The sequence below is a fragment of the Bacillus rossius genome, chromosome 3, assembly GCF_032445375.1.
Source record: "Bacillus rossius redtenbacheri isolate Brsri chromosome 3, Brsri_v3, whole genome shotgun sequence".
Classification (NCBI taxonomy): domain Eukaryota; kingdom Metazoa; phylum Arthropoda; class Insecta; order Phasmatodea; family Bacillidae; genus Bacillus; species Bacillus rossius.
In genome coordinates this window covers 65,028,015-65,052,591 of record NC_086332.1, presented here as the reverse complement: position 1 = coordinate 65,052,591, position 24,577 = coordinate 65,028,015, and the positions used below count along the sequence as shown (strand labels likewise).

The 24,577-nt window shown below is 38.4% G+C and overlaps 1 protein-coding gene across 1 annotated transcript in view; it reads left to right on the top strand.

The window, feature by feature from the left end:
- LOC134531306 (alkaline phosphatase-like) overlaps positions 1–23,353 on the top strand; it is a 98,709-nt gene extending 75,356 nt beyond the window's left edge. Inside the window, exons 4-9 of the mRNA XM_063367000.1 lie at positions 1,933–2,111; positions 3,325–3,523; positions 9,017–9,148; positions 11,767–11,961; positions 14,759–14,928; positions 23,078–23,353. Of these exons, the coding sequence (XP_063223070.1) occupies positions 1,933–2,111; positions 3,325–3,523; positions 9,017–9,148; positions 11,767–11,961; positions 14,759–14,928; positions 23,078–23,353 (1,151 nt within the window). The remainder of the gene's footprint in view (positions 1–1,932; positions 2,112–3,324; positions 3,524–9,016; positions 9,149–11,766; positions 11,962–14,758; positions 14,929–23,077) is intronic.
- The last annotated feature ends 1,224 nt before the right edge of the window (positions 23,354–24,577 follow it).

Sequence of the window (24,577 nt, the reverse complement as noted above, 5' to 3'; positions counted from 1 at the left end):
TGGTACATTCATTAGGGGGAGTAGGGGGGATATAAAACAACTAGATAAAAACAGACCACATTAAAAGATAATCTCGGAACTCAACCAGAGAAGCGCTGGAAGGCGTTACGGGCTGTGTTGTGAAATGATGAGAAACAAGTCAGAAAAGGAAAGGAACGAAAGAACGCCAATTAATTTAAGAAAAACGTGTTTTTCAACAATATTCAATTCTACAGATCCCACACCACAATTACTGCTCAAAATTGGGCTTGTTCCCTTGTATTGCCTTCCGCAATCCAGTATATGTAATGCATTTCGGCCTTCTCTTCACCCGGGTACACATCCATATTCGTTGGAGATCCACAGCATTAATGACGACGGTCATTGTGAATTTCACATTAAGATGGCAACCTGGTCTAATCTTCTAACGGCATGCAGAACTCCTGGTATTTATGCACCACTTACAAACCGCTGAAGATTCATTATATATATATATATATATATATATATATATATATATATATATATATATAACGAAAATAATTTAAGAGCCATTTCACTTGTTTACAAAAGTTTAATTTCATAGCTTCGACCCTTTTTCGGACAGTTAAAAAGATTAAAACGGGTTTTATTAAGAACAATTTTTAATATAAAAAATTTCGAAAAATAGTATTGTGAGTAACATTATACAGTCCCAGAGAGGCGCGTTATCGAGGCAATCCGTTGCTTGGTGCATAGAGGCTAAGAGACTTGTGATGTGTTTGCTAGTGTCGCCCTTAGCACGCCCGCGGTATCAGACTTTGTGAATCCAGCCAGACAGCCACCTTAAGGCCTAGTTCGCATAGAACGTAATGGCAATTGTTGGAGATAACGCGCGTTATTGGAATACCTAGGTGTAGAATAAAGCGTACCCGCACGTTATCACTCGACGTTGTTTTCCATCGCGCGTGTCGAGATTTCACCTCTCCCATCGCACGTTCAACGCGAGTGTCGGAGTACCTAGTGTCTAGTGTCAGTTTAACGCGCGATTTCGTGGATTTCATTGATTTAACGCGATATTGACGCTTCAAAGCGAATAACGTGCCCGCCTTCAACACGTGCTCAATCAGACCAACCTTCTCCATGTTATAAGGTCTATACTCTACGAAAGCGCGCGGTAAATTGAAGAGTCCTACTAGACGCTAGGTGTATCGACACGCGCGTTAGCGTGTGCACGTTTTTTTCCACGCCCAAGTTTTCCACTAACGCGCGTTGCAACGCTCCTCTTGTACTAGACCCACACACGCTTCACCTGTTGAGTTCTGAGCACGCGAGGTAAGGTTCCGGCGGGGACGCACCACAACGCCGAAATGCCAAATTGACCACAACGCCGACAGCTAGAAAACTGGTGTGTACCACAACACCGAATTACCACAACGCCGAAATACACTAACGCCGAAAAATGCCATTGCAGGACTGCCACAAAGGTTAGGTTAGGTTAGACTAGGTTAGGTTATACTAGTTTAGGTTAGACTAGGTAAGGTTAGGCTAGGTTAGTTTAGGCTAGGTTAAGATAGGCTAAGTTAAGTTAGGTTAGGTTATATTACGCTAGGTTAGGTTAGGTAAGGTTAGATTTTATTGTGGTATTTCGGCGTTAAGGTACATTTAAGAAACACACGCAAATTCATTCAGTTGTTATTTCGGCGTTGTGGTACACAGCAGTTTTCTAGCTGTGGGCGTTGTGGTCAATTTGGCATTTCGGCGTTACGGTATTTCGGCGTTGTGGTACACAGCAGTTTTCTAGCTGTGGGCGTTGTGGTCAATTTGGCATTTCGGCGTTACGGTATTTCGGCGTTGTGGTACACAGCAGTTTTCTAGCTGTGGGCGTTGTGGTAAATTTGGCATTTCGGCGTTACGGTATTTCGGCGTTGTGGTAACGACGCGAGGTAAGCAGCCCACGGCCACTGCCCGCAGGGCTGGCGACGGGGCTGGTGACCAACACGCGGCTGACGCACGCCACGCCCGCGGCGCTGTACGCGCACGCGCGCAGCCGCCACTGGGAGGACGACGCCAAGGTGCCGGTGTCCTGGCGGAGGTCCTGCAAGGACATCGCGCGCCAGCTGGTCGAGGACTCGCCCGGCCGCGACCTCAACGTGAGTGTGGTCTTGTGCCGCTGCCGCCTCTGTGGCGTCTCGCTGCTTGCGAACCCACTTGCCGACGATATCACTTGTACAACTTCAAGGCAGATCTTTGTACCACTTGCAGTTTTACAAAGCTCTGCCTTGCAATTTTACAAGTGATATCGTCGGCAAACTGAGTTTCCAAGGACTAACCACGTAAAAGTACAAAACATAAGTGTATCCATATCTTGTCTTCGTGCCTCGTGGGAGGTCCCGCCAAGATGTACCCATTGATAGCATCAAAGCTATCGACGCATCATGGACTTCGAATACGCAATGCATGTAGCCTAAGTATAGGCGCTTAGCAAACATCTCCGGAAAAAGTTTAAGCAATCTCCGTACTTGAGTCTAAATATGACGACTATAGTTTTTTTCGAACGAAAAGGGCTTCATTTTGGTTGATTTAATGAAACGCGAGTAAAAAATTACAGCAAAATGTTCAAAACTACGATTGTCTAACTGGTTTAATTTCCAGGTGGCGAACGTCTATGCAGAGGGGTTAAATAAACTGGTAGAGCTTTGTGATAAGTGCTTGGAACTGAATGGCGATTATGTGAAATTGTGATGTAGATATATGTAGTGAATAAAACTTCCAATAAAACCTTTTTTTTCGTGATATTTTTTTAATGATCAAGTGGTACTTACTTTCCGGACACGCGTCGTATTTTTTTTTCAATTTGTGAAAGTTGAGCCACACAAGAAGTCAGCCAGTTTAACCTTTGAATATATATACTGTATAGAAGTCGCGAGTGGATAGGATTTACTCTACGTTTTTCAGAAGCATATGATGAGCAGCTTGGGAACTTCACCGCTGCAGTGCGCTGCCGTAACGCCCTGTATCGTCTTAGTTGTTATTTACACGTTAGACGTAAGGGCTGTCGCCCGCTGTCATTCCCCGCACCCCTCATCCATCATTCACTGCAGCTCAACGACGTTCAACGGGAGGGGGAAGGGGTGTTTGAAGAGTTCGACACTTGTCCGCTAGGGACCACCACAAGTCGATGCCCTAGAGATGGTGGCGATTGCGGCGGTGAATAAACAAACTACCTCAAAACCGTATTAGAAATTTTAACCTGGGCTGGCGACTTCTATACAGTATATATATTCAAAGGTTTAACCGTGTGGAACGTAAATATGAAATGATGTCCTGTAACGGGACACCGGGGGAGGGCGGTGCTGTGCGCAGGTGGTCCTGGGGGGCGGCGGGCGCCACTTGCGGGGCGGCGGCGGCGGCGGCGGCGGCGGCGGCGGCCGGCGCCTGGACGGCCGCGACCTGGCGGGCGACTGGCTGCGCGACAAGCGGCGCCGAGGCGTCGCGGCGCACAGCGTCTCCACGGCCGCGGAGCTGGCGCGCGTCAGCACGGACCACGTCGACTACCTGCTGGGTCAGTGCGCGGGAACTAGCAGTAGAGACATGCCGGACACACGGTGGAACCTCGTTAAGGCCCCCGTCTACCTGGGGCGCACACACACACGGCGCTGCGGAGCTTCAGAAAAAAACCACGGGGTTTGAAAACTGCCCTGTTTACGAAAAACATTTAAGATTTCTCTGAGGACCGATAAGTAGAATTGTTTCCAGATGTTTTTAAACTGTATTTTAAGAAGATTTAAAATGCCCATAAATCATGTTTTTAGAGAAATCCTTACGTGTAAAACAACCAGTACAGATTATTAACTGCATTTAAGTTACTTGCATTACGCCTTTATCTTCATTTCTCCGCCATGTAATACTGTAGTGTTACTATCACAGCTCAAATTTCATAAGTATCTTGTGCACGACGAGAAGTCTCCGCGCCAGTTTAGAGGCTTGCACTTAGAGGCGATACCGAGCTAGAAACACCAGCGAGCATCGTACTTATCATCCCACCTCACTAACACAGATGCACCCCCTGACTAGGTGCGCCCCTTAATATAAATACTGTTAATACATAACTCTCGTTGATATAAAGTGTATTCACAGCTCCTATAGATTACATAGGAGTTACGTATGGTGGTGAGAATGTTTTTAATACAAATGTATGTTTATTACGTAACAAAAAATTTTTCAAGGGGAGACAAATACATACAGTAAAGGATGGTTAGTACAAATATCCCAAAATATTGTAGAAAAATCAATGTAAAGTTTCAACTAAAATAATAAATGCTGATGCCTACTTTGTTCGTTTAATGTTGGGAAAGAAAGCTTGGAAATATTCTTCTTCCAAATTTAATGTGTATTTACGTTGGTAGTAGTCTATAACTTTGCTTTATTCTTCTGTCTTAAATAATTTTTAAGTGTGTTACAAAAGAAAATATTTCTTTTGGAGCAACGGGTATTTGTATTTTACAATCCCATAAAAAAAGTCAATTTTGTTTCAGCATAAAATTGTGTGCAAGTTTTAACTTTATTTGAATTTGATTTCAAAATTATTTAAAATGTGATTGAGTTATGCAAAAGTTTAGAAAGTAAAAACTTCATAATTGCAAAGTGACAAACTTATGGTCCCTTCAGTTTTATATTGGTGAGGCTTGACTGTGGTGTTAACGGAAGTTCCAGGTCGACAGCTGGAATATATCCTGAAAAGAAAAATTAATTCAAGTGGCTGGATTGGTGTCAGATTTCAGAATGTGTCGAACCACATCATTTCAGGTTAAATGCGTTAAAGACCTTTAATTTTACTCATATACTTTCGATGCTTCTGCTATTTAATTACAGTTTATCTGAAGTACTTTTGGACAATGAGGCTTCCCATTTGAGGCGTCCCATGGGTCAGCAGCCAATGAGCAGGGAACATTTGATCGAGTATGCAGAGGACTGTAGATACCATCCCGAAGGTCATTTAACCCGGGAATGTTTCCATTCCCTAGCTACTGCACATTTAAAAGGCATTTTCATTGAATCATGTGTAGCCTGATACGCATGAAGTACAAGAAGCCAATAATATAATGACGAAATTCATATGATCCAACCATAAGCAATGTGAACGGAAGGTGAACTGTGGCAGCCATTAGACTATTACGTTGAAATGCTTGTGTAAAACTGTGCGACGTTTAGCATAGTATCCTACCACGCGCACACGATGTGCAGCAAAAAAAAAAATATTACTCCAACATTAAACTGCTTAAAATTGTCAACAGAAATTTCTATCATGGAAAAAGCAGCTGAAGAGTTTTTGAAGTATTTTAAACTAGCTGCAGTACCCAGCGTTGCCCGGGCTGAACACAGTGTGAAGGGGACCTTTTTCGAAATCAGATGTAGTTAGTAATTATCTTCTTAATTTGAATGTCAAGTGTGCAAAATCATTTATATTACTTTCAGATCCCGGCAGACGTTGTTCTGCCAGTGTATAGTTATTTACCTGTGTATATATATATTATATATATATAAATTGGTGGTCTGTATGTAATATAGACTCTATAAAGCACTAAAGAAAAAAGCTGAAAATAAGAGATTACTAATATTGAAAAGATTCCATTATCTAGCTAATGCTCGGCATGCATTGCAATGCCTCATTCAGTTTTGTTTTGTAATATGTTTGAAGTACAGTAGTTACACATATACAAATCATTTATCCATCTCTCTAAATATATATTTATCTCTATCTAAATCTATATATATATATATCTATGTATCTCTCTATCTCTATTTATCTCATATATATACATATATACCTCCCACTATCTCTATCTCTATCTCTGCTATATATAAACTCTATATAGCTCTATACATATATATAAATCTCTTTATATAACCCATTTCATTCTTTATACCTCGCTCTATATCAACTTATCTCTTCGTCTCTATCTCACTATATATATATATATATATATATATATATATAAATATATATCACTCTATCTCTGTCTCTCTTTTATATTTAAATAAATTGTGTCATGCGTGCGTACTTATACAACAAAAACAGACGAAGTGCCGCTATATAAAATGAAATAAACACATTTTTTGACACAATTCGTGCTCCAACTATTGAAAAATAGTTATACCGTCTCAGTAACCTTCATGGGCATGCGCATAACAACTCACCAAAATTTCATCGCAATCGGATGAATGGTATAGGAACAGATACGGCACAAACAAACGAAAATTAAAGACATGACAAACTCATCAAATGATGGTGTGTTAAAAATTCAAGACAACTCTATCTATAGACGAAGTTAAGAACAAAACTGTAATTAGCGCCTTTATTTTGCTAGCCGCTGCGAGCTCCACTAAGCGGGCTGGTCTCACCAAGGAGAAAAAATATAAATTTGCCAAACCTTACTATGTGTATGATTGTGAGGCAGACATAGAGAAATGACATTCACTCACTATTTGTATGCCTATGACCTATGATTTTTTCTGTTATAAAATGTAATTATCACGTTTTCACTCCCTTAGGGATGGAATTTCATATTAATATGTGGTCTATGTGTTAATCCAGGTTATGAGCTCGCAGTAGGACAAATTTCATCTATATCCGTTCAGCCGTTCTGGCGTGATTAACAAACATACATCCATTCAAACTTTCACTATTATAATATTAGTGGGCTTCTAATGTAACGTTTTCTTTCAAAGTTTTAATACAAGGACTGTTTATATTTAACTAGTTAACCAACCAAGCTTCACTTGTGCAATTTTTAGGATAGCGCTAACACTGAAAAATTGTAAATGTCCAATTTTGAATGTACAATCAATTTAGCTTTAGGGGTAGCCTGAATAAAAATTAAACCTTTCTGTTTTCCACTCTACAGAATATAATTTTTAAGATTTGTATGACATTCGCATTTTTATTATGAAAGTTTATTATAGGTATCAAATATATTATAATGCGTATTAGTTTAAACCAGCAAACTTCGAAACCCTTTTGATTTTTTCTCCTGAGATAAATAAAAAAGGCATCTACATATTCTCACCGTTAAACATGTAGGTTCTATGTGCTTGTGGCATAGTTTTTAATCGGTGTTTGCCCTTGGAAACGATATGAGTTTATGCCCTAAGACAGAAATACGGCTGCAGGTTTTTGGAGTAACTTAAAAAACCAAACAGGCAGAAGCAACATCTGCAATGTTTACTCGCAAAATTAGAATTTGTTTTATTCTATGACAGGTCGACATTACTTCATCCAGGGTAATAACTGTTGTGATAAATTTGCTGTAGATTTTTATGATTTTAACATTACATTTTTAAAGCGGGTGCAAGTAGGTATCTCAATGTAAACTAAAGCCGGCGGTTTATATGCAAGGGAATGCTTTCACACGGCTGATGAGCGACCCCTTGTGGTAACGCAACCCGCTTGCCACATGCTCCCAGCACAAGGCCTGTTCCCAGGCGTTTCACAGCTAAGCTTCTCTAAATTGCTACAACATCGCAATGAAAAGAATCCAGTTTTTATTTAGTTGTTATAGTGCACAGAGAAAACATCACGAATGATTTCGACGTCCAAATTTATTTAGTTTCGTTTATCATTTTCGTAATAAAAAAAATGTTGCATCTCATATGTATGCTATATTATAAGTTCAATAGTATAGATGTTTATTTATTTAGTTTTGACTAATTTTTACAGAATATGTTTTCAATTCTTTGGGTTCATACAAATCACAGGTTAAACTTTTATTTGAAAACTGAAACTTATCGGTCTATTTAAAATGTGTTCCGATTTCATATAGTATGAGAAGTAATTAAATCAAGAAAAATATTTTTTTTTATAAAAATTGCAATAAATTAATTTTTGCGTGTTGGATATATGCACAGACCAGAATATAATCATTTGTAACTTGCTTTGTCTGGAACACTTAGTAAAACATTGTGAGCTAGACTTTTGCTAGACAGGGTCACGAAGCTATCTTGCGCATTCTAAAGTTACTTGTGATTCGTAAATTGCGTTTTAGTGGGCGCAAAATGATCGAATTCCTTGATTGTGCAAAATATTGCTCACGTACAAGAACATAGAGTTGTTTCACGCTTAAATAGACGTTTACGGGAGATCTGCTTAGAATTATCTTTTAGTGTTCTTCTGCCGCACGCATGCATAGCATTGTCACAAGCCAAGTAAACATGCATCAAGTTAATGCGAGATTTTTACGTTATTTTATGTAACTAATAGAAGATAAATTAAGAGTAGACAGTGCCCATAGTAGTACAATCAGAAACTATATTATGTTGTTAAATCAACTATTAAATTCGCAAAAAGATTTCTAAGTTACTAATTTATAGCATATACAACGAATTTGAACATTTGTATGAATGTATATATGTATATATATGTAAATATTTATCGGAACTTTTATTTATTTACCAAGCTTTATTTTCTAACATTATAATTATTAATCAATTACAGCAATTTTCCAACATTTGTTATTACTGCAGGTTCGTACGAATATTCGAAAATGTATAAAACATTCATTATTTCAGAAAATGTTGACGAATATTTCCTGGGTAGCAAAGATCTTGTGGAGCTCTATACTTATAGAAATTTTTGTTGGTAATCATCCACTTTCATTTTGGAAAAAAAAATATTTATAAGTGAATTTTTCTTCTGGCGTGAAACCATATCATGACAATCTTAATTTGACTACTGGGGTTTAACACTTTCAGACACGCTTTATGAATAAATTTAAGATATGATTTTTTTTTAATATTTGAGGCAAACTATTTTTTAAATATTTTATTAAGTAGTCAAGAGCTATTTAAAACATTAATGTGTAATTATTATATTATATAACATTAAAATAAAATTGATATATTTGATAGGCGTAGAGTAAGAATTTTGGGTGAGAATGTACGCCTCGACCCGCACGCTCGAGACTCGGTGAACTCCGTGTGTGCTCGAGGTACGTGCAGTCGACCCCGGATCGAAAGGGGCCGTGTGTGTGTGACTGGCGGCTGCGGGTCTGCGCTACAGGGGTGTTCGCCGACTCCCACCTGAGCTACGAGGTGGACCGGCCGGCGCGCGAGCCCTCCCTGACGGAGATGACGGCCGTGGCTCTGAGGCTGCTGCAGCGGAGTGACCGCGGCTTCTTCCTCTTCCTGGAAGGTTGGCGCACCGCAGGCCCGCTCTCCTTGTGTACATCGTCGGCGACCATGGCCTCTACGTTCGATTACGGGCCCTGGAGACTGGCGGCTCTCCCCCATCCCCCTCCCCACCCTTGTGGCTTCCCCCCCCCCCCCACCCACAATCTTACAGTCACGCGATACATTATTATTGCATGGTTATTTCTTACCTACATTCTTTTTAGAAAGTCATTTAACCAGAAACTATTGGGTAAAAATATGGTTACTATTTTACAAGTCCAAACTAAACTTTATTTATAAAATTTATTTTACTTTGAAATAACCACTGCGAGTGTGTATATTTATTTCACACACTGAGATAAAAATTAAACGGGTATGGGCCGGGGGCCTGGACCCAGGGGTCCACCCAGCCCCACCCTTGTGGGGGCCATGTCAGCGACAAGACTCCAGAATCATATAGACATTCATGGTATCGATGTGTAACATCACAGCTCTCGGCGCACGTATGTACAGAGTTTGGTGAGAGTTATTTCCGCGAATGTAACCGAAGTCGCGTGGAACGGAAAATGTGTTGCCACGGTGCTGCCGACTGTGGGCAGACGGCGCGAACCAGAGTTTGCAAAGCCAAAGAGGAACTTTACAGTTTTAACCTATTAATGAATTTTAGCAAGATGGGCAGTATTAAAAAAAATCCTTGACGAAAATCAGGTCCAAATCCAGGATTCAGTATTTTTTCAAGTCTTTTTCACTTTTACCAGAGTCGTTTCTTGATATAGTTTCAGGTTTCTGTGTCAGCTAATAAAATGATTCAATAGTCGACGAAGCTGCTCCGGCAACGCATTATAGGTGCGGGTGCGGAAACTACGTGTGATCCGCGTCAATAAATGTAGTTGAAAACACGATTTAATATATTTATCACACTCGGAATTATTATAATAGAATTCTACGTTAAAATTCGTGTTCGAGTTTTGTATTATAAGTGTATTTACAACATGAAAACACATGATATTGCTCTGTATCGATGTTACACATCTCTGACGAGTACTGAAAGACTCACGCACGTGTTTTTTTTATAAATTGGGTTTTATTTAAACAATTACATTCCTTTAAGGTTAGAAAATTTGGTCTTGTAACACAATATTTATAAAAATGGTAGCTAACTTTATCATTAGCAAAATCGTTGCTTATTTAACGACAATGCAGGCTTACTTTTAATAAAAACAGACTATCGAATACATTCTTTTTTGGATTCCAGCAACCTATATTAGCAGAGGCGGATATTTAAACAACAGTTTATGTTTATGCCTGAAGTATCGCTATTTCGAACTTATCGACAGTGAATTATAAATATTTATATTAAGGAAAGTACATCCCAAGCTCATTTGATGGCTAAGAGGAGAAAATCGACTTAATTCAGAGCAATTTTGCTCGGCAGAGCCAAACTAGTCCAAGCGAATATGTTTATATGTTTAAATTTAAAGATATTTTATTTTTTGAGAAGAATTTGCTATTAAGGTTTCACGGGAATCGTATACAGCTAAAATCGATCGAAATGTTAATGTTTATATTTCATTGTTTATGAGGATGGCACTTTAATTGCATGCTTAAAGTTATTATGCCACACTATCATGTGTTGCCATTCACTTACACAAAAATAATCAGTTCTCGTATTTGATTTTCCTGGTGATTATTCTCCTGTTGCGCGACTCCCGTTTGGACATATATATATATTTTTTCTATTTTTAGCGAAGGTCTGTTGACGTCAAACCAGCCAAATACAAGCAAATATCGAAGATGTAACGATCTGAAGAACTTGCAAAACCTGTTTAGTTTGAGTAAGAAACAACCTCGAACGGAACGTGTTTGGAATATGTACATGTAACCAGTCGCAGAGTTAAACGTGTTTCAATGAAGTAGATCAGTGTCGCGCGTAACCGTGACTTTAAAAGTGCACTTTTACCACGGACTTAAAATAAAATATTCAGGTTTCAAGCGCAGCGAAGTCGTACAACTGCTACCGTTTTCTACATAACGTTTGAAGATCCTTTGGGAATTCTAAGGTGAGAGGACACAAGCATTTATATTTCATCCCAAAAATAGAGAATCTTTTTCCGAAACGTTTATTCTGAGCCATTTTATTTAAATGTTTTTAGATTTTTGAGCCCACATGAGAAACATTGTGCACATTCCTCGGATTACCATGATCCAAACCCACTTATCTTTTCTTTTAAGCAACTACAATTTCCAGTTAAAATTCAATTTTAGATCACCGTCAACAAATCTCAGGGAAAAACACAAATATGTTGATGTTGAGCGGAGAAAATAATGCTTTTCTGATAAACAACTGTATGGTTTTTTTTTTTTTCTATTTAGATCAGTGAGAGCGGAAAACCAGTATATTTTGAGTCCGTTCAGAAATAATGCCAATATGAAGTACCTACACAGAAATATTGAATTAAATCAGTCTCGGTAAAATTTAACATATCATTTATTCATTTCATACATCTTGAGTACCTAACCTTATTCCCGTAATTTATGTCATATTTGTTTGGAAATTAGAAATAACGGTGCAGACGGCAGTGCCTCGCGAGACGGCGCAGACGGCAGTGACTCGCCAGATGGCGTGGTTTACGTGCGCAGGCGGCCGCATAGACCACGCGAGCCACCTGAACAACGTGTACCGCGTGCTGGAGGAGACGCTGGAGCTGGAGCGAGCCGTGCTGGAGGTCCTCCGCAGGGTGAACGTCTCCGACACGCTGCTGGTGTTCACCTCCGACCACTCCAGCGTCCTGGCCTTCGGCGGCATGGCCGTGCCCCGCGGAAACTCCGTCTACGGTGAGGGCAGCGCTCTCTGCTGTGAGGGTATCTCTATCGCAGGGGGGAATTACAACTCTGTCTACAAAGAAGAAAAAAACTATCTTTGATATGGTCAACTCTGACTATAATGATGACAACTCTCAAGGTATTTCGATCTTTGTTTAGAGGAACTCAAATGATAGGCAACACGGTCTAAAGTTAAGGTAACACTAACTAGCGATGGTAATTCTTTTCATGGCAAGAATCACTACCCTGGAAAAAATTTGGTAAATAAAAATAGTCATAATAAAAGTAACCTCATGTATAAAAATACCTAAGTAAACTAGTATTGCAATGTTTATTATACATATTTTCCTTCCAATACGTGAACGGGCTCGGTAGCATAGCGGTAGAGCGCTCGATTGTTACCCTCAAGGGACGTGGTCTGGTTCTCGTCACTAATTTTTTTAAACTATTAATAATATTATTTTATTTCATATTAATGTTTAATCAGCTCAAAAAGGTTAAGGTTTGTTGATAGTAATTATTTACAGATTGATTTTAGTCGTTTAAGCACAAACTTATGTACAAACATATACTTAGTATTATAATATGTTTTTATAGTGTTTTACGTCTATATTTTAGTAACGCCATAGAAGTATAACTTCTAACTTGTGTCAAAACTTTATATTAATTACTGTTTGATGAATTTTAACAAGATGGGCAGTATTTTAATAATATACCTTGTCGAAAAACAGGTCCCAAGCCGGGCTTAAGGATTTTTGAAGTCTTTTTATTTTTTGTCGGAGCCGTTTCTAATAGTTAAAAAAATTCAGTTGGTCTCGTGCTGCCCTCTGCGGGTGAAGTTGGCAAGCAACGTTTAAGATTCAGGCAGTGAATTCTAGCGTCAGGCTCAGAAATAAGTGTGTGATTCGCATCTATAAATTTTTGGCATGTACTTGAAAAGCGAATTTTTTATTGATAAGAACATATATTTATCACACACAGCATTATTTTTTTTAAAAAAACTATGCTTTAAATTACGTTCCGGGTTTCGCATTATAAGTTTATTTGCAACGTGAACAACACGAGAACCAATTAATTCGCTCGTTACCAAAGTTATAGGTGTTTACGCATCACCAGCGATTACTGAAATACTCGCTAATATTTTTAATTTTTTAACCGCACCCCAATATTTGCCGCGCAGTGGAACGATTCAGCTGGTGCGCGAACTTGAGGGAGCTCCATCGGCCGGATCGACAAGGAGATGTTGTCGCGCAGGGCCAGGTGTTGTAGATAGGGCCTTCGATGCACTTATTGCACACTAACGGTTCGTCTCTACCAACCTCAGAATATCATTCACATTCAGAGCTAAATCATAAATACTTTTTAATTACGTGATTTGTGAACACATTTTAATTTAATCTTTATAATGTGATTATTTTGACTCGTACAACATTTTGGTGTTCAGGAAACCATTTTACAAATATTATTTTCTTAAATAAATGTATAAATTAACAAACGTTACACCGTCAGTTTCAATTTTTTTTTTTTGAGAATCACGTCGAAAGAAGTATTGAAAAATGTGTAGAGCCTCAAGTGTAAACGAATTGGGAGACGTCGGTAAATATATTTGTTATAACACCAACATTATTGTAAATTTTTGTGCGCCCGTGTGTTTTTTAATGTAACAGTTCATTCTCTGAAGGCACTAATTGTTCATTACTGTTTTGGGTATTTATATCTACCACTTTAAATAAAGCCATTTGTTTGTGTGTCTTGCATTAGATGGGCATCTATAAAAATTTATATAACTATTTTAGGAAATTAAGATGTTATGAATTGTGAAACAACTAGGTTAAACTAACATTCTTTAAGACCATCCAGAAACACAACATTTAGACTCTAACAAAATCTTAATAAAATTCTTTTTTTTGTAATGAATATCAAGACATGGAAATAAAAATTATGCTTTATTCTATTAAAAAGCATAAATGTATTTTAAGAACCTAGAGCCTGAACCCAAGCAAACTTGAAAGAGTCCCTAGATCCTTATATCATTCGGAACAAAACTAAAATTTCTTTATTTTTTATGCTGTATGGTTGGTAGTGTCAGAATCGTTAGTGACCGCTTTAAGAAAATTATTAAATAAATAAGGGCACACATACGGTGCGCAGAGCTTCAGGGAAAAAACAAAGGGATTTCAAAACCACTCAAGATATGCGAAAATCATTTAAGAATTCGCCAAGAGCCAAAAAGTACTTTTGAGATCGGATTAAGTTTTTAAAATGTATTTTTTTAGAAGAGTTTAAATGGCTAAAAGGCGTGTTTTCAGAAAGAAAAAAAAAACATTTAGGTGTAAAACAACCAATAGCTACAGATTCTCGAAAGCACTTGAGGAACTTGCATTACACCTTAACCTTAATTTCTATGACATGTAATGAATAGAGACCCGTGAATTTCGCGGATTCAATGACCTCCAGGATAGACTCCAATATCCTCTACACACTCGGGTAAATGCCAACTGTTCATTGGCTGCTGACTTGTGAGTCGTCTCGACTGGGTGGCCTGTGATTCGACATTTCTAGGAGTGAGGGTCTCTAATTGGCCCTTAGTCCTCAAGATCAACAGAGAACCAATGACAGAAGCAGCTCTAAGGCATGATTATTTGAATTTTAGCATAACACGAAATGAATCCGCGAAATTCACGCGCTCAGAGTTCAAAGTTGTCCTGTGACGACGAGAAGACTGCGCGCCACCGCGCCAGAAGCACCAGCGAGCACACACGCACCCAGGCTGGACGGGCCCGTGGTAAGGTACTCGCGCACTCCCCAGGTACCGACGGCGCGCGCTCGGACGTGGACGGACTGCCCTACGCCACGCTGCAGTTCGGCAACGGGCCCGCGCCGCACCCGGCGGCGGGGCGCAGGGACCCGGCGCCGGCGGCCGCCGCCCCCCGCAGCTGGGCCACGCACGGAGGCGAGGACGTCCCCGTCTTCGCGCAGGTGACCACCGCTCTCTCTCTCTCTCTCTCTCTCTCTCTCTCTCTCGCTCTCCTCTCTCCGAGCCTCTTGCTTTCTTCACACCGTCACTTGTTTTTCTCTGTTGATGGTTAGGGACCGGAAAAATTCGCGGGTTCAATGGACTGTAGGATGAACTCCATAGTTATGCGTACTCTCGAAAAAATGCCACCCACTCATTGGCTGCTGTCTTGCGAGACGTTGCAGCGTAGCAGCCTGCGATTAGATAAAGCTTTGCTTGGGTGTTCCTCATTGGCCCAGAGTCATCCAGGTGAGTTGTGAGCCGATAGCAGAGGCAGCACTGAGGTATAACGATTTGTATTTTTAGCCTATCGCGAAATGAATTCGCGAATTTTTCCGGTCTCTATTAATGGCACAGAAATATGTCACGTCAAATCACAGGTATTTGTAAATTCGCACAATTTGTATGTGTTCGCAGTTATACTGGGTCCGGGTTCTTAAACAAGGTATTTATGTTGTACCAGTACCTCCAATAATTGAACCGTTCCCTGTTTTTTTTTTAGTTGCAACAAAATAAATCCCAATTATTTAACTCCAGGATTTTTGGACACGGGTGATGCGAGGCAGTTATTCACCTCGTTCCATTCGTCGCCACGTGTCCTGCACAAATGATCAGAGACCCTGTCACTGTCAAATATTTTCCTCTAATCATTTATTGACCACAGAGTTGGAGGGATAGTGTTGGACGGAAAATTGCCACTAATTTTCTCCATCAAATAAATTATTGGACAGATAACCTAAAAGATGTTTTAAATAATGTTTCTCAAACTTTTGATTTTAACTTCATTTCAGAATTAAATAATGCATCACAGTGCGGGATTCGTTTTTTTTTTTTTTTACTCGGTACGTATGCTTTTTCTGCTTTTTAAAATTTTTAAACACTTCTATCAAGCGGACAGTTCTATTCGTTTTATAATAAATATATATTCAGATTTTTAAATTTATTTCGCATAGGACATTCATATTAACGTTATTTTAGTTTTTTTTAATATTTATAACATATTTAATCAACCAGTGTTCTTCGCCAAGTTAAAGTTTCGTTTTAACGGAAACGGATGTAATTTTCGTTTTCGCTAGTTTTGGCTGATTGCATTCATCATATTTTAGAACCCATACTATATGTAAAATATTTGATGAGAAAATCAAGTTATCCAATATGTCAACAAACATGGCAGTGCTAGTGACGTTCCGGTGACGTCATAACCCTCCAACTTTATTTGACATAACATATCGGAAGGTGTTGGAAGAAGTTTGAAGGTGTGACGGGGCCTTTAGAGACCCTACCACCTCAAGGTATATCTTAAAAACAGGCTGAGCTTCATAGTCAGTGCTGAAGTGAGAACATGACGGATGTATTCATTAGCCGGTGGGTTTTTTCTGATGTGAAAACATCTTAGTACTCGATATACAGAATTTGGTAGGAGTAATTTCGTGAATGGAACGGAAGTCGCGTGGAACGGAAATGTGTAACCATGGTGCTGCCATATGTGACGGATGGCGCTAACCAAAGTTCATAGAGACAAAGGGAAACTTAACATTGTAAACTGTTTAATGGATTTCAACAAGATAAGCAGTAAATTTCTTGTCGAAAACCAGGTCAAAGGTGGTGATTAGTATTTTTTTCAAGTCTTTTTTTGCCTTTATCGGAGTCGTTTCATATATAGTTTAACGTATTGCTCTACAAATCGAGTAAATCGATAGTCGATGTTGTTGCTTCAGCAGCGAATTATTACAGCCAGTGCGGGATCTACATGTGATTAGCTTCAAGAGATGTAGCAGAAAAATATTTTTCAAATATTTATCACTCCCGCTATATTCTAAAGAATTTTACGTTAACTTTTGTGCCTGAGTTTTGTATTATAAGTTTGTTTGCAACATGAGAACACATGAGTTTGCTCGTTACCGAAGTTAGATGTTTGCACATCACTGGTGAGTACTGAAAGACTCGTTAAAAATTTTGGACGCGAATACGTCTTTAAAATTGCTTCCATAGTGGGAGGCAATTCAAAAAACTGATGATAACAAAATCGAGGATAGAGTTTGGTGTTGCAACTACATATCTATCATTTCCATCCAAAATTTAATTACACCACTGGATAGCTAAAGAATCAAAGAATTCGTTACGCTAAGTGAGGACTGTGACGCATCGCGCGCGGTGGAGGGGGAAGCGCCGCCCTTTTGAGGTAATTTTGCTGCGTTTCGAGATTTCCATTTAGTATAACTTTTGACTCAGAGAAGCTACGACGTTCTTTAAGGTTTCAATCGTCCGCTCTCGTCAAAATATATCGATTGCATGTATAAAACAGTGTAAAATAGTTAAAGTGAATATATATGGTTTTAAAATAAAAATATATATTAAATCAAAAATTTATAATGTCGGCCTATATGCAACTTCTTAGTTTTCAAACATGATTATAAAATACATAAAATAGCGTATTTTATATTTTGCATAGAAAATATTACGCATTCACGTACAACACACGGCCGTGTCCATGACACAGCCACACCCTTTTTTTTCGCCCGGGGATCTCCCATTTCACCCAGTATCCATTCCGTCGATGCTCCATTATTATCAAATTGCCTCTCACCGTTTCTGATGACACCGACGCCCACAAGACGTTGGACCCAAGTCAATTAATTAACACATCCTGTACCTGCTCCGTTGTAGCTCAACATTTGCCAGATTTGCCAATCGTTGTCCCAGAGGTGAACCTGCCAGATGGCAGATGCAGCCAGTGTCCAGATCTTCCAGAGAGGAGAGTGGTCGATCAGGCACGACGCAGTTTCCTCAGGCCGGCACAACCAATAAACGACCGACTACACCGTCATTACTCCTGTTTTGCCATAGCTAAGAGACTGGAAAAATTCTAGGGGGGTTCATTTGCAAAACGCGCTGCGGAACTCGTGTTGATTTTGCGTACCATTGGCTAACTCCACACGCACTCTCCACAAATAAGTCGTTGTCTACTGCCCATTGGTTGCTGCCAAATTTTAACTTCCGTCATGGTTGCATGTGATTGGGTCACTTGAATTAAGTCTTTCGAAGCGACATGACGCACTTCAAGTCTATATTTTCAACTTTTCTCCAAATTATAATGTGACCTATCGGAGGTATCTAGTTCTAATATTCTAAAAAAATTACCTTTGCTCTGCCTCTGTGACTGGGCCACAGTTTATTCGTAGTGCCGCAAGCCAATGAAAAACCGCTACGTATAAAGTATCGAATCGCGGGCAGAACAGTTAGCACGTCTCACTAGTCAGGAGCCAATGAGCTAGTGGTATTTACCCAAGTAAATTGAAGACTGTAGATTCTATCTAAGAGGTCACTGAATTCGGAATTTTTCCACTCCCATAGTAACAGCACAGTTAAAATAATTTACCAGCAGTCAATTTTCGTGGCACTATCTTTTTATTTACGCGAACTGAGTCGTTTTCTAATTGTGTGGGACTCTGAGAGACTGCTTGATCCTGACTGGTCACGACGTCTTAAATTTGGTCTATGTGTCGCCTGACAAGTTTTCTCTTTAATGACTTATGTATGTTCTGTTATGTTGCTGGCCAATTAAGCCATTTTTGTGGCGTGTGTGGATTGAGTTCTCGATACCCACTTTCTTTTCCTTCTGGTGTTATTTGTTTTATTATAAAGCTACAGCCATGTTCTAGAGCACTATACCTTATCTGAACGAGAAATTTACTATTCACAGATGCCATTATAACTCATGTTACTGCTTCTTTGTAATATTTATTTACTTGTGTTTTATTGCTGAACTTCATATATGTATATATATATATATATATATAGAGAGAGAGAGAGAGAGAGAGAAAGAGAGAGAGAGTTTTTTTTGCGACTGACTACATCTCAATAAATTTTATGCCGGTTGAACCTAAGTGGTTACCCGTCTCTACTCGGAGATTTCTTCTAGATCGATTGTCTTCATGTTAGATTTTGACCAATTAAACTAGTGCATTCTTGAGAGACCTGAATTGTGCACTCTAGGAAAACCGGTCGAAAGAATAAAGAGCCAAAAGCGCTGAGGAAGTTTTAGCCGCATCGGCAGAAACGCATAGAGTGACACCGGCCTTAGACTTCCTGTTCATACTCAGCCTGTGGTTGTTGATTTAAAAAAAAATATTTTGGATATTCACTAATGCTAATTTGCATTGTATGTCGTGAAGAAAAAATACAGAAGAACAGACAAAGAAATATGAATACACAAACACACAGTAAACAAGCCAAAATCAGCCATGTTAAATGTTAAGACAGCACAGAGAATCCCGTGGAAGGAATCATGTGCGGGAGATCTCTGTAGAAGATAAGTAATCTGTGCTGTATTTACATTTATCATTTGTTGTCTGACATTGGCTTGTTTGTGCGTGTTGCTGTAGTTAGTCTTTCTTTGTCTGTTCTTCGGGATTTTTCTTCGGGATTTTTCTATAGACAGAAAAAAATATTTTTATACATTTACAAAAGATTCCTTTGGAAACCAGTTGTAAAATTTCGTACATTCGCATACATTTGATTACATGAAATACTATTTTGGAAATAATACTGAATATTTCTTGTAATCTTACGAAAATACGTGAATTATTTTAAATTTTCATTGAAAATAACAGTTTAATATCGCATACATGTTTTAAACCACGGAAAAGATAATCTAATATTCCACATTTGGACATATTTTGTTTTATTGTGGTGCAATTAATACTGGGAAGCTATCCAGGGAACGGTTTACAAATAACTTTAATTAATGTAGGTACTGGGATTCCCGGGCAAAAATCCGAACCCAGTATTTCTGCGAAAATTTTGTTTTGTAGTGGTACAGTTGCTTTCATGTACACGTAAAAATTTACAAATATGTGTAGGTAATTTTACATTAATTTTTCAGTTCCATTTACAAAAAAGAACGATTACAGTGTGTGAGTGTATGAGATAGGTGCAGTGCAAACTAATAATGGCGTGTGTTCAAAATAAATCAATTAATTTTCCCCCATTTAGGAATGGAAAAAACTTTTCAACACATCGATATATAGATCTTTCTATATGTCTATTAAATTCAATTGATAACAATATAATATTGGCCTGAAAATATCGATATTTTCGATGTCCCGATCATATAATATACAATATTTTACCCGTGCTTTAATGATTATAAATTTATTAATTAACCCTTAAATACTACTCTGAATGAATTTTCACCCACCCAAAAATTTATTTCTCTATTGTCAGTTGGCAACCTTGCTCAGACCGCTATTATTTCTGGAGTGCTCTTCTCTCATCAGTTTAGCTCTGATAGTGGTGTAAACCGGTTTCAATGTCTACAATGTCTATGTTTTTTTGCAACCTGTGGGTGAATTTTCACGCAGTGTAGTGACCACGAATTTTTTTTCTGTCAAGTTCATAGAATTATTTTTAAGTTATAATATAGATTATTTTGTCAAAATATATTTATGAAGGCAAAGAAATAAGTACTAGTATCCTTGGAGGGATTGTGATGAATACTGAGATTATTATTTACCCAGTGATTCTGAATGATCTGAGACGGAAGCTTACGATGAGGAAGATGTGGTTGAAGCTTATGTCATTGATTGCGAACCAGAGTGTGTGGTCTGTGATTATAACTGTGAAAGACAAATTCTTGAGGTTGAAGCTACATCTGTGGCATGGCAAGGGGCGAAATTTCAAGAAAACGTCCACGGATAGAACAAAATAAAAAAGTCTACTGGTAAGTGGTATGATGTAATAAATAATCATATTATTGAGCCAAAGGTAAAGACATTGAAAAGCAAAAATAACCTTGTTTGGTCGACAGAACATCCAAAGAGACTAAAAAAAACTCATGCACTTAACATTGTGCAGACGAAGATAAGCCCAAAAGGTGAAGCCAAAAATGGCATCTCTTTTTTTATAATAACATGCTTAAAAGTATTGTGAATTGCTAAAATTTAGAAATAGCGGATCAGAAGAAAAGCTATAACCCTCCACCCAGTTGGACTAATGATTTAACAGTTGGAGTGTTAGAAGCATTTTTAAGTTTTTTGTATACCTATAGGTAAGTAGAGTAAGGAAAGATAATCATATGCCTTCAAAATTTTTATGGAGTGGCCTGTTGAGTCCTGTGTATGTTTCAGTTATGCATCTTGAAAGATTTAGATTCATCACCAACTGTATAAGGTTCGATGACAAAAAAACCAGGAAACAAAAATTAATAATATCTGCTCACAAATATCAGGTTCGTTTAGTACAGTTTCTTCTCATATTGTACAGAATACTACATACCATGAGCTGAATGCACCATAGATGAACAGCTTTAAGGGTTCCGTGGTAGGTGCAATTTTCGAATGTATATACCAAACAAACCAGAAAAGTATGGTATAAAATTGGTATATATGTGTGACGCGAATTCCATATATCTAGTTAGTGGAATTACTTATTTTGCAAAAGATGAAGACTAGAGGTGGACCTTTGGCTAACTTTATAGTCATAGAATTGTCCAGAACAATACACGTAACCAACTCGAATATATCAGTAGACAGCTGTTTTACCTCTTTTCCTTTATTCGCAGCAATGCAAGAATATGGCCTTACAATGGTTGTAACTGTTCAAAGGAACAAGCCGGAAATACCACAAAGCTTCTTGAAACCAAAGGACATCATGCCAAAACAGCTCTCTTTCTTATGATTCACATAACAAAAAGTACTTGTATCGCACTGTCACAAACGAGGGAAAGTAGTTATTCCCGCTTCAACAATGCATTATGCAACAACATTATCCAACAATAACAAGCCAGAAGTAATAATATATTATTATACTGAAACGAAAGGCGGTGTAGATTCATTTGATCAGATGTGCAAAAATTGTACATCCAGTATACGAACATGTAGATGGCAATTAGCACTTTTTATGGCCTCCTGAATGCATCTGGCATAAATGCCTACATAATCTCGGCATCCTGTTGTGGAGCAAAGGCAAATAAACTCGAAAGTCGGATTCAGTACCCACATCATCTCGGATTGGAGCTAGTCATAACTTTCATGCAACAAAGAATGATGCAACGAATCCTTCAAATAACCCTAAAGATGAAGATTAGAGAAATTTTGAGAGAATTCAATAGAATTTCTGAAGTTCAACAGTTCTCTTGTCAAAGCAGAGACACAGCTGCTAAACAAGGCAGATGCAAGCTAAGCAAGAAAAGTGACAAGAAATTTTCTGTGAAATGTTCAGTGTGTTCAAGTTTTGTTTGTGCAGAACACCGCAAAATCATTTATGAGTCATGTGGATAGTACGGGATGAAGGAAAATAACGTTATTATTAACACTTTTTATGATATTTTGCGAGCAAAAATTATTATTGATTTTAAAATGGCATTTTTCAGAATTCATAAAATTATTCTGTAAAATAAGACAAAAATGTTTATAATTGTTTATAATTCGGTATTTCATATTAATTTTCATGTAATAATAAATATATAAACGTTTTCATGCAATTGTCTTGCATAGTTTTAATGTATTTACGTTTTAAAACCCATGGGTGAAAATTCACCCATTGTGGTATTCATGTTAGTTTATTTAAGTGTAGTATTATTGAGTTTTTGATATATCTAAGACAATATAAAGGAATAACTTAAAACAATTTAAATTACGACACTGCAAAGACTAAAAACTAATATAAAATCATTTTACTAGACATACGTCTACGTATATACTTTCCTACAACTGCCCTTACCCAACAGTCGACCTGTCACTGTATTGCAATGCTTCAACTCACCAACCAAAGAAATTCCTTATTCCGAACACCAATATTTCCTTCTTCCCCGCCTTTAAAATAATGATTTTTTCTTTCCGTAACTTTCAGTCCATATTTTTATAATTTTTTTGCCAAATTTATTTCTATTTAATTTTAGTAAAACAATTTTTACTATAAAAATATATTTTTTTCATTTCAATTCGATATTACTGGAACAACATATCGATATAAAAAATATGGGAATAAATAATCGATACCAAATTATAGATATTTTAAATTAGAAATATCGATACATCGATGTATCGTTGTCATCCCCACGCCCGTTTGCACGAATCGTTGACAGAACGACGTGTCGCTCGGTGTCGCCAGGGCCCGCTGGCCGCGACGCTGTTCGCCGGGGTGTTCGACCAGAGCTACGTGCCTCACGCCGTGGCCTACGCCGCCTGCCTGGGCGAGCACCGGCAGCGCTGCGCCGCGAGACGCCCGCCCGGCGACTGCGGCGACCCCGGCGACCCCGCCTCCTCCTCCTCCCGCCAGCGGCGCGGCGACCCCGGGGGACCCGCGACCTCCGCGGCGCCGGCGACTCTGCTGTCGGCGGCCGGCTGCTGCTTCTGCCTCGCAGTGCTCGCCGGGCTGGGCTCGTGAGCCGCGCGGCGAACACAACACTGTACACCTTCATACATGAATTACCGTATGCTTGTTTGTTTGTTTGTCCTTCGTGCGTTCCTAAACCCATGAATACGGTTGCGATGAAACTTTTGAAGAGTTTTTATGTGCGAATGCCAGGCGAAAGATTTCTGATTTGGTTAAACCATTTTACAATAGGTTTACGCGCGAATCATTTAAACGAATGCGTGTGTGTCTCTCATATAATTTAGCGGCAGTTCGTGTGTTTTCCGTGTATGAGTGCGCACGCGTAACAGAGTTAATTTGAATTGAATATGTATAAAAGCGTTAGGGAGATGGTGTTACAGATAGAGATAGAGTGATAGGAAGATAGAGAGGGCTTTGAAGCTAGATAGAGATAGCGAGAGATAAAGATATAGAGGGAGTTAGATTAATAAAGAGATAAGAGAGTTCAAGAGAGTCATAGAGAATGAGGTAGACATACATAAATATATATACAGAGATATATAGAGACATATATAAGTATATAGAGAAAATAGATGGAGATGGTGATTTAGATATATACATAAAGAGAAAGATAGAGAGAGAGGTAGAGAGATATAGATATGAACATATTTATTTATAAATATATAGATATATAAATATTTACATAGAGTGATTGATAAAGAGATAGAGAATTGGCGAGAGATCAAGAGACGGTTGGTATATGTGAACCCACCTTAATTAAATTTAATAAAAATGAACTTGGCAATGGTACGCATGTCGGGCATTAGCTAGTTTTTTTTATAAATGGAACACAAATATGCATGTAAATTTACAGATTTTTATAAATTTGTGCGTTTACATGCGATTAAACTGTATCATTACAAAATAGCGTTCGCAGGTATGCTGGTTTCGGATTCTTATCCGGGCATTTATACTTTGTGTTGTCGCAATACCGCCAACAATTTAAGTTACTTGTAAACCATTCCCTGAGTAGCTTTCTAGTATTAACTGCACGCCTGAACACGCATAATAAAACAAAATAAAATAAAATAATTTATTAACCGTATACCTCTTGCATGGTTTAAAAGAAATTATGCGCAAATTTTTGTACAGAGAAAACGTATTTTGTATATGCAAAAATAACCAGTCATGTGTTGTACAAAGCTACTATATCTTTCTTGGTGTATTAGAAACTATTTCTTGGCAGCTGGTTTCGAAAGGAATCTTTTGTAAAAATACAGACTTTTTTTTGTGAAC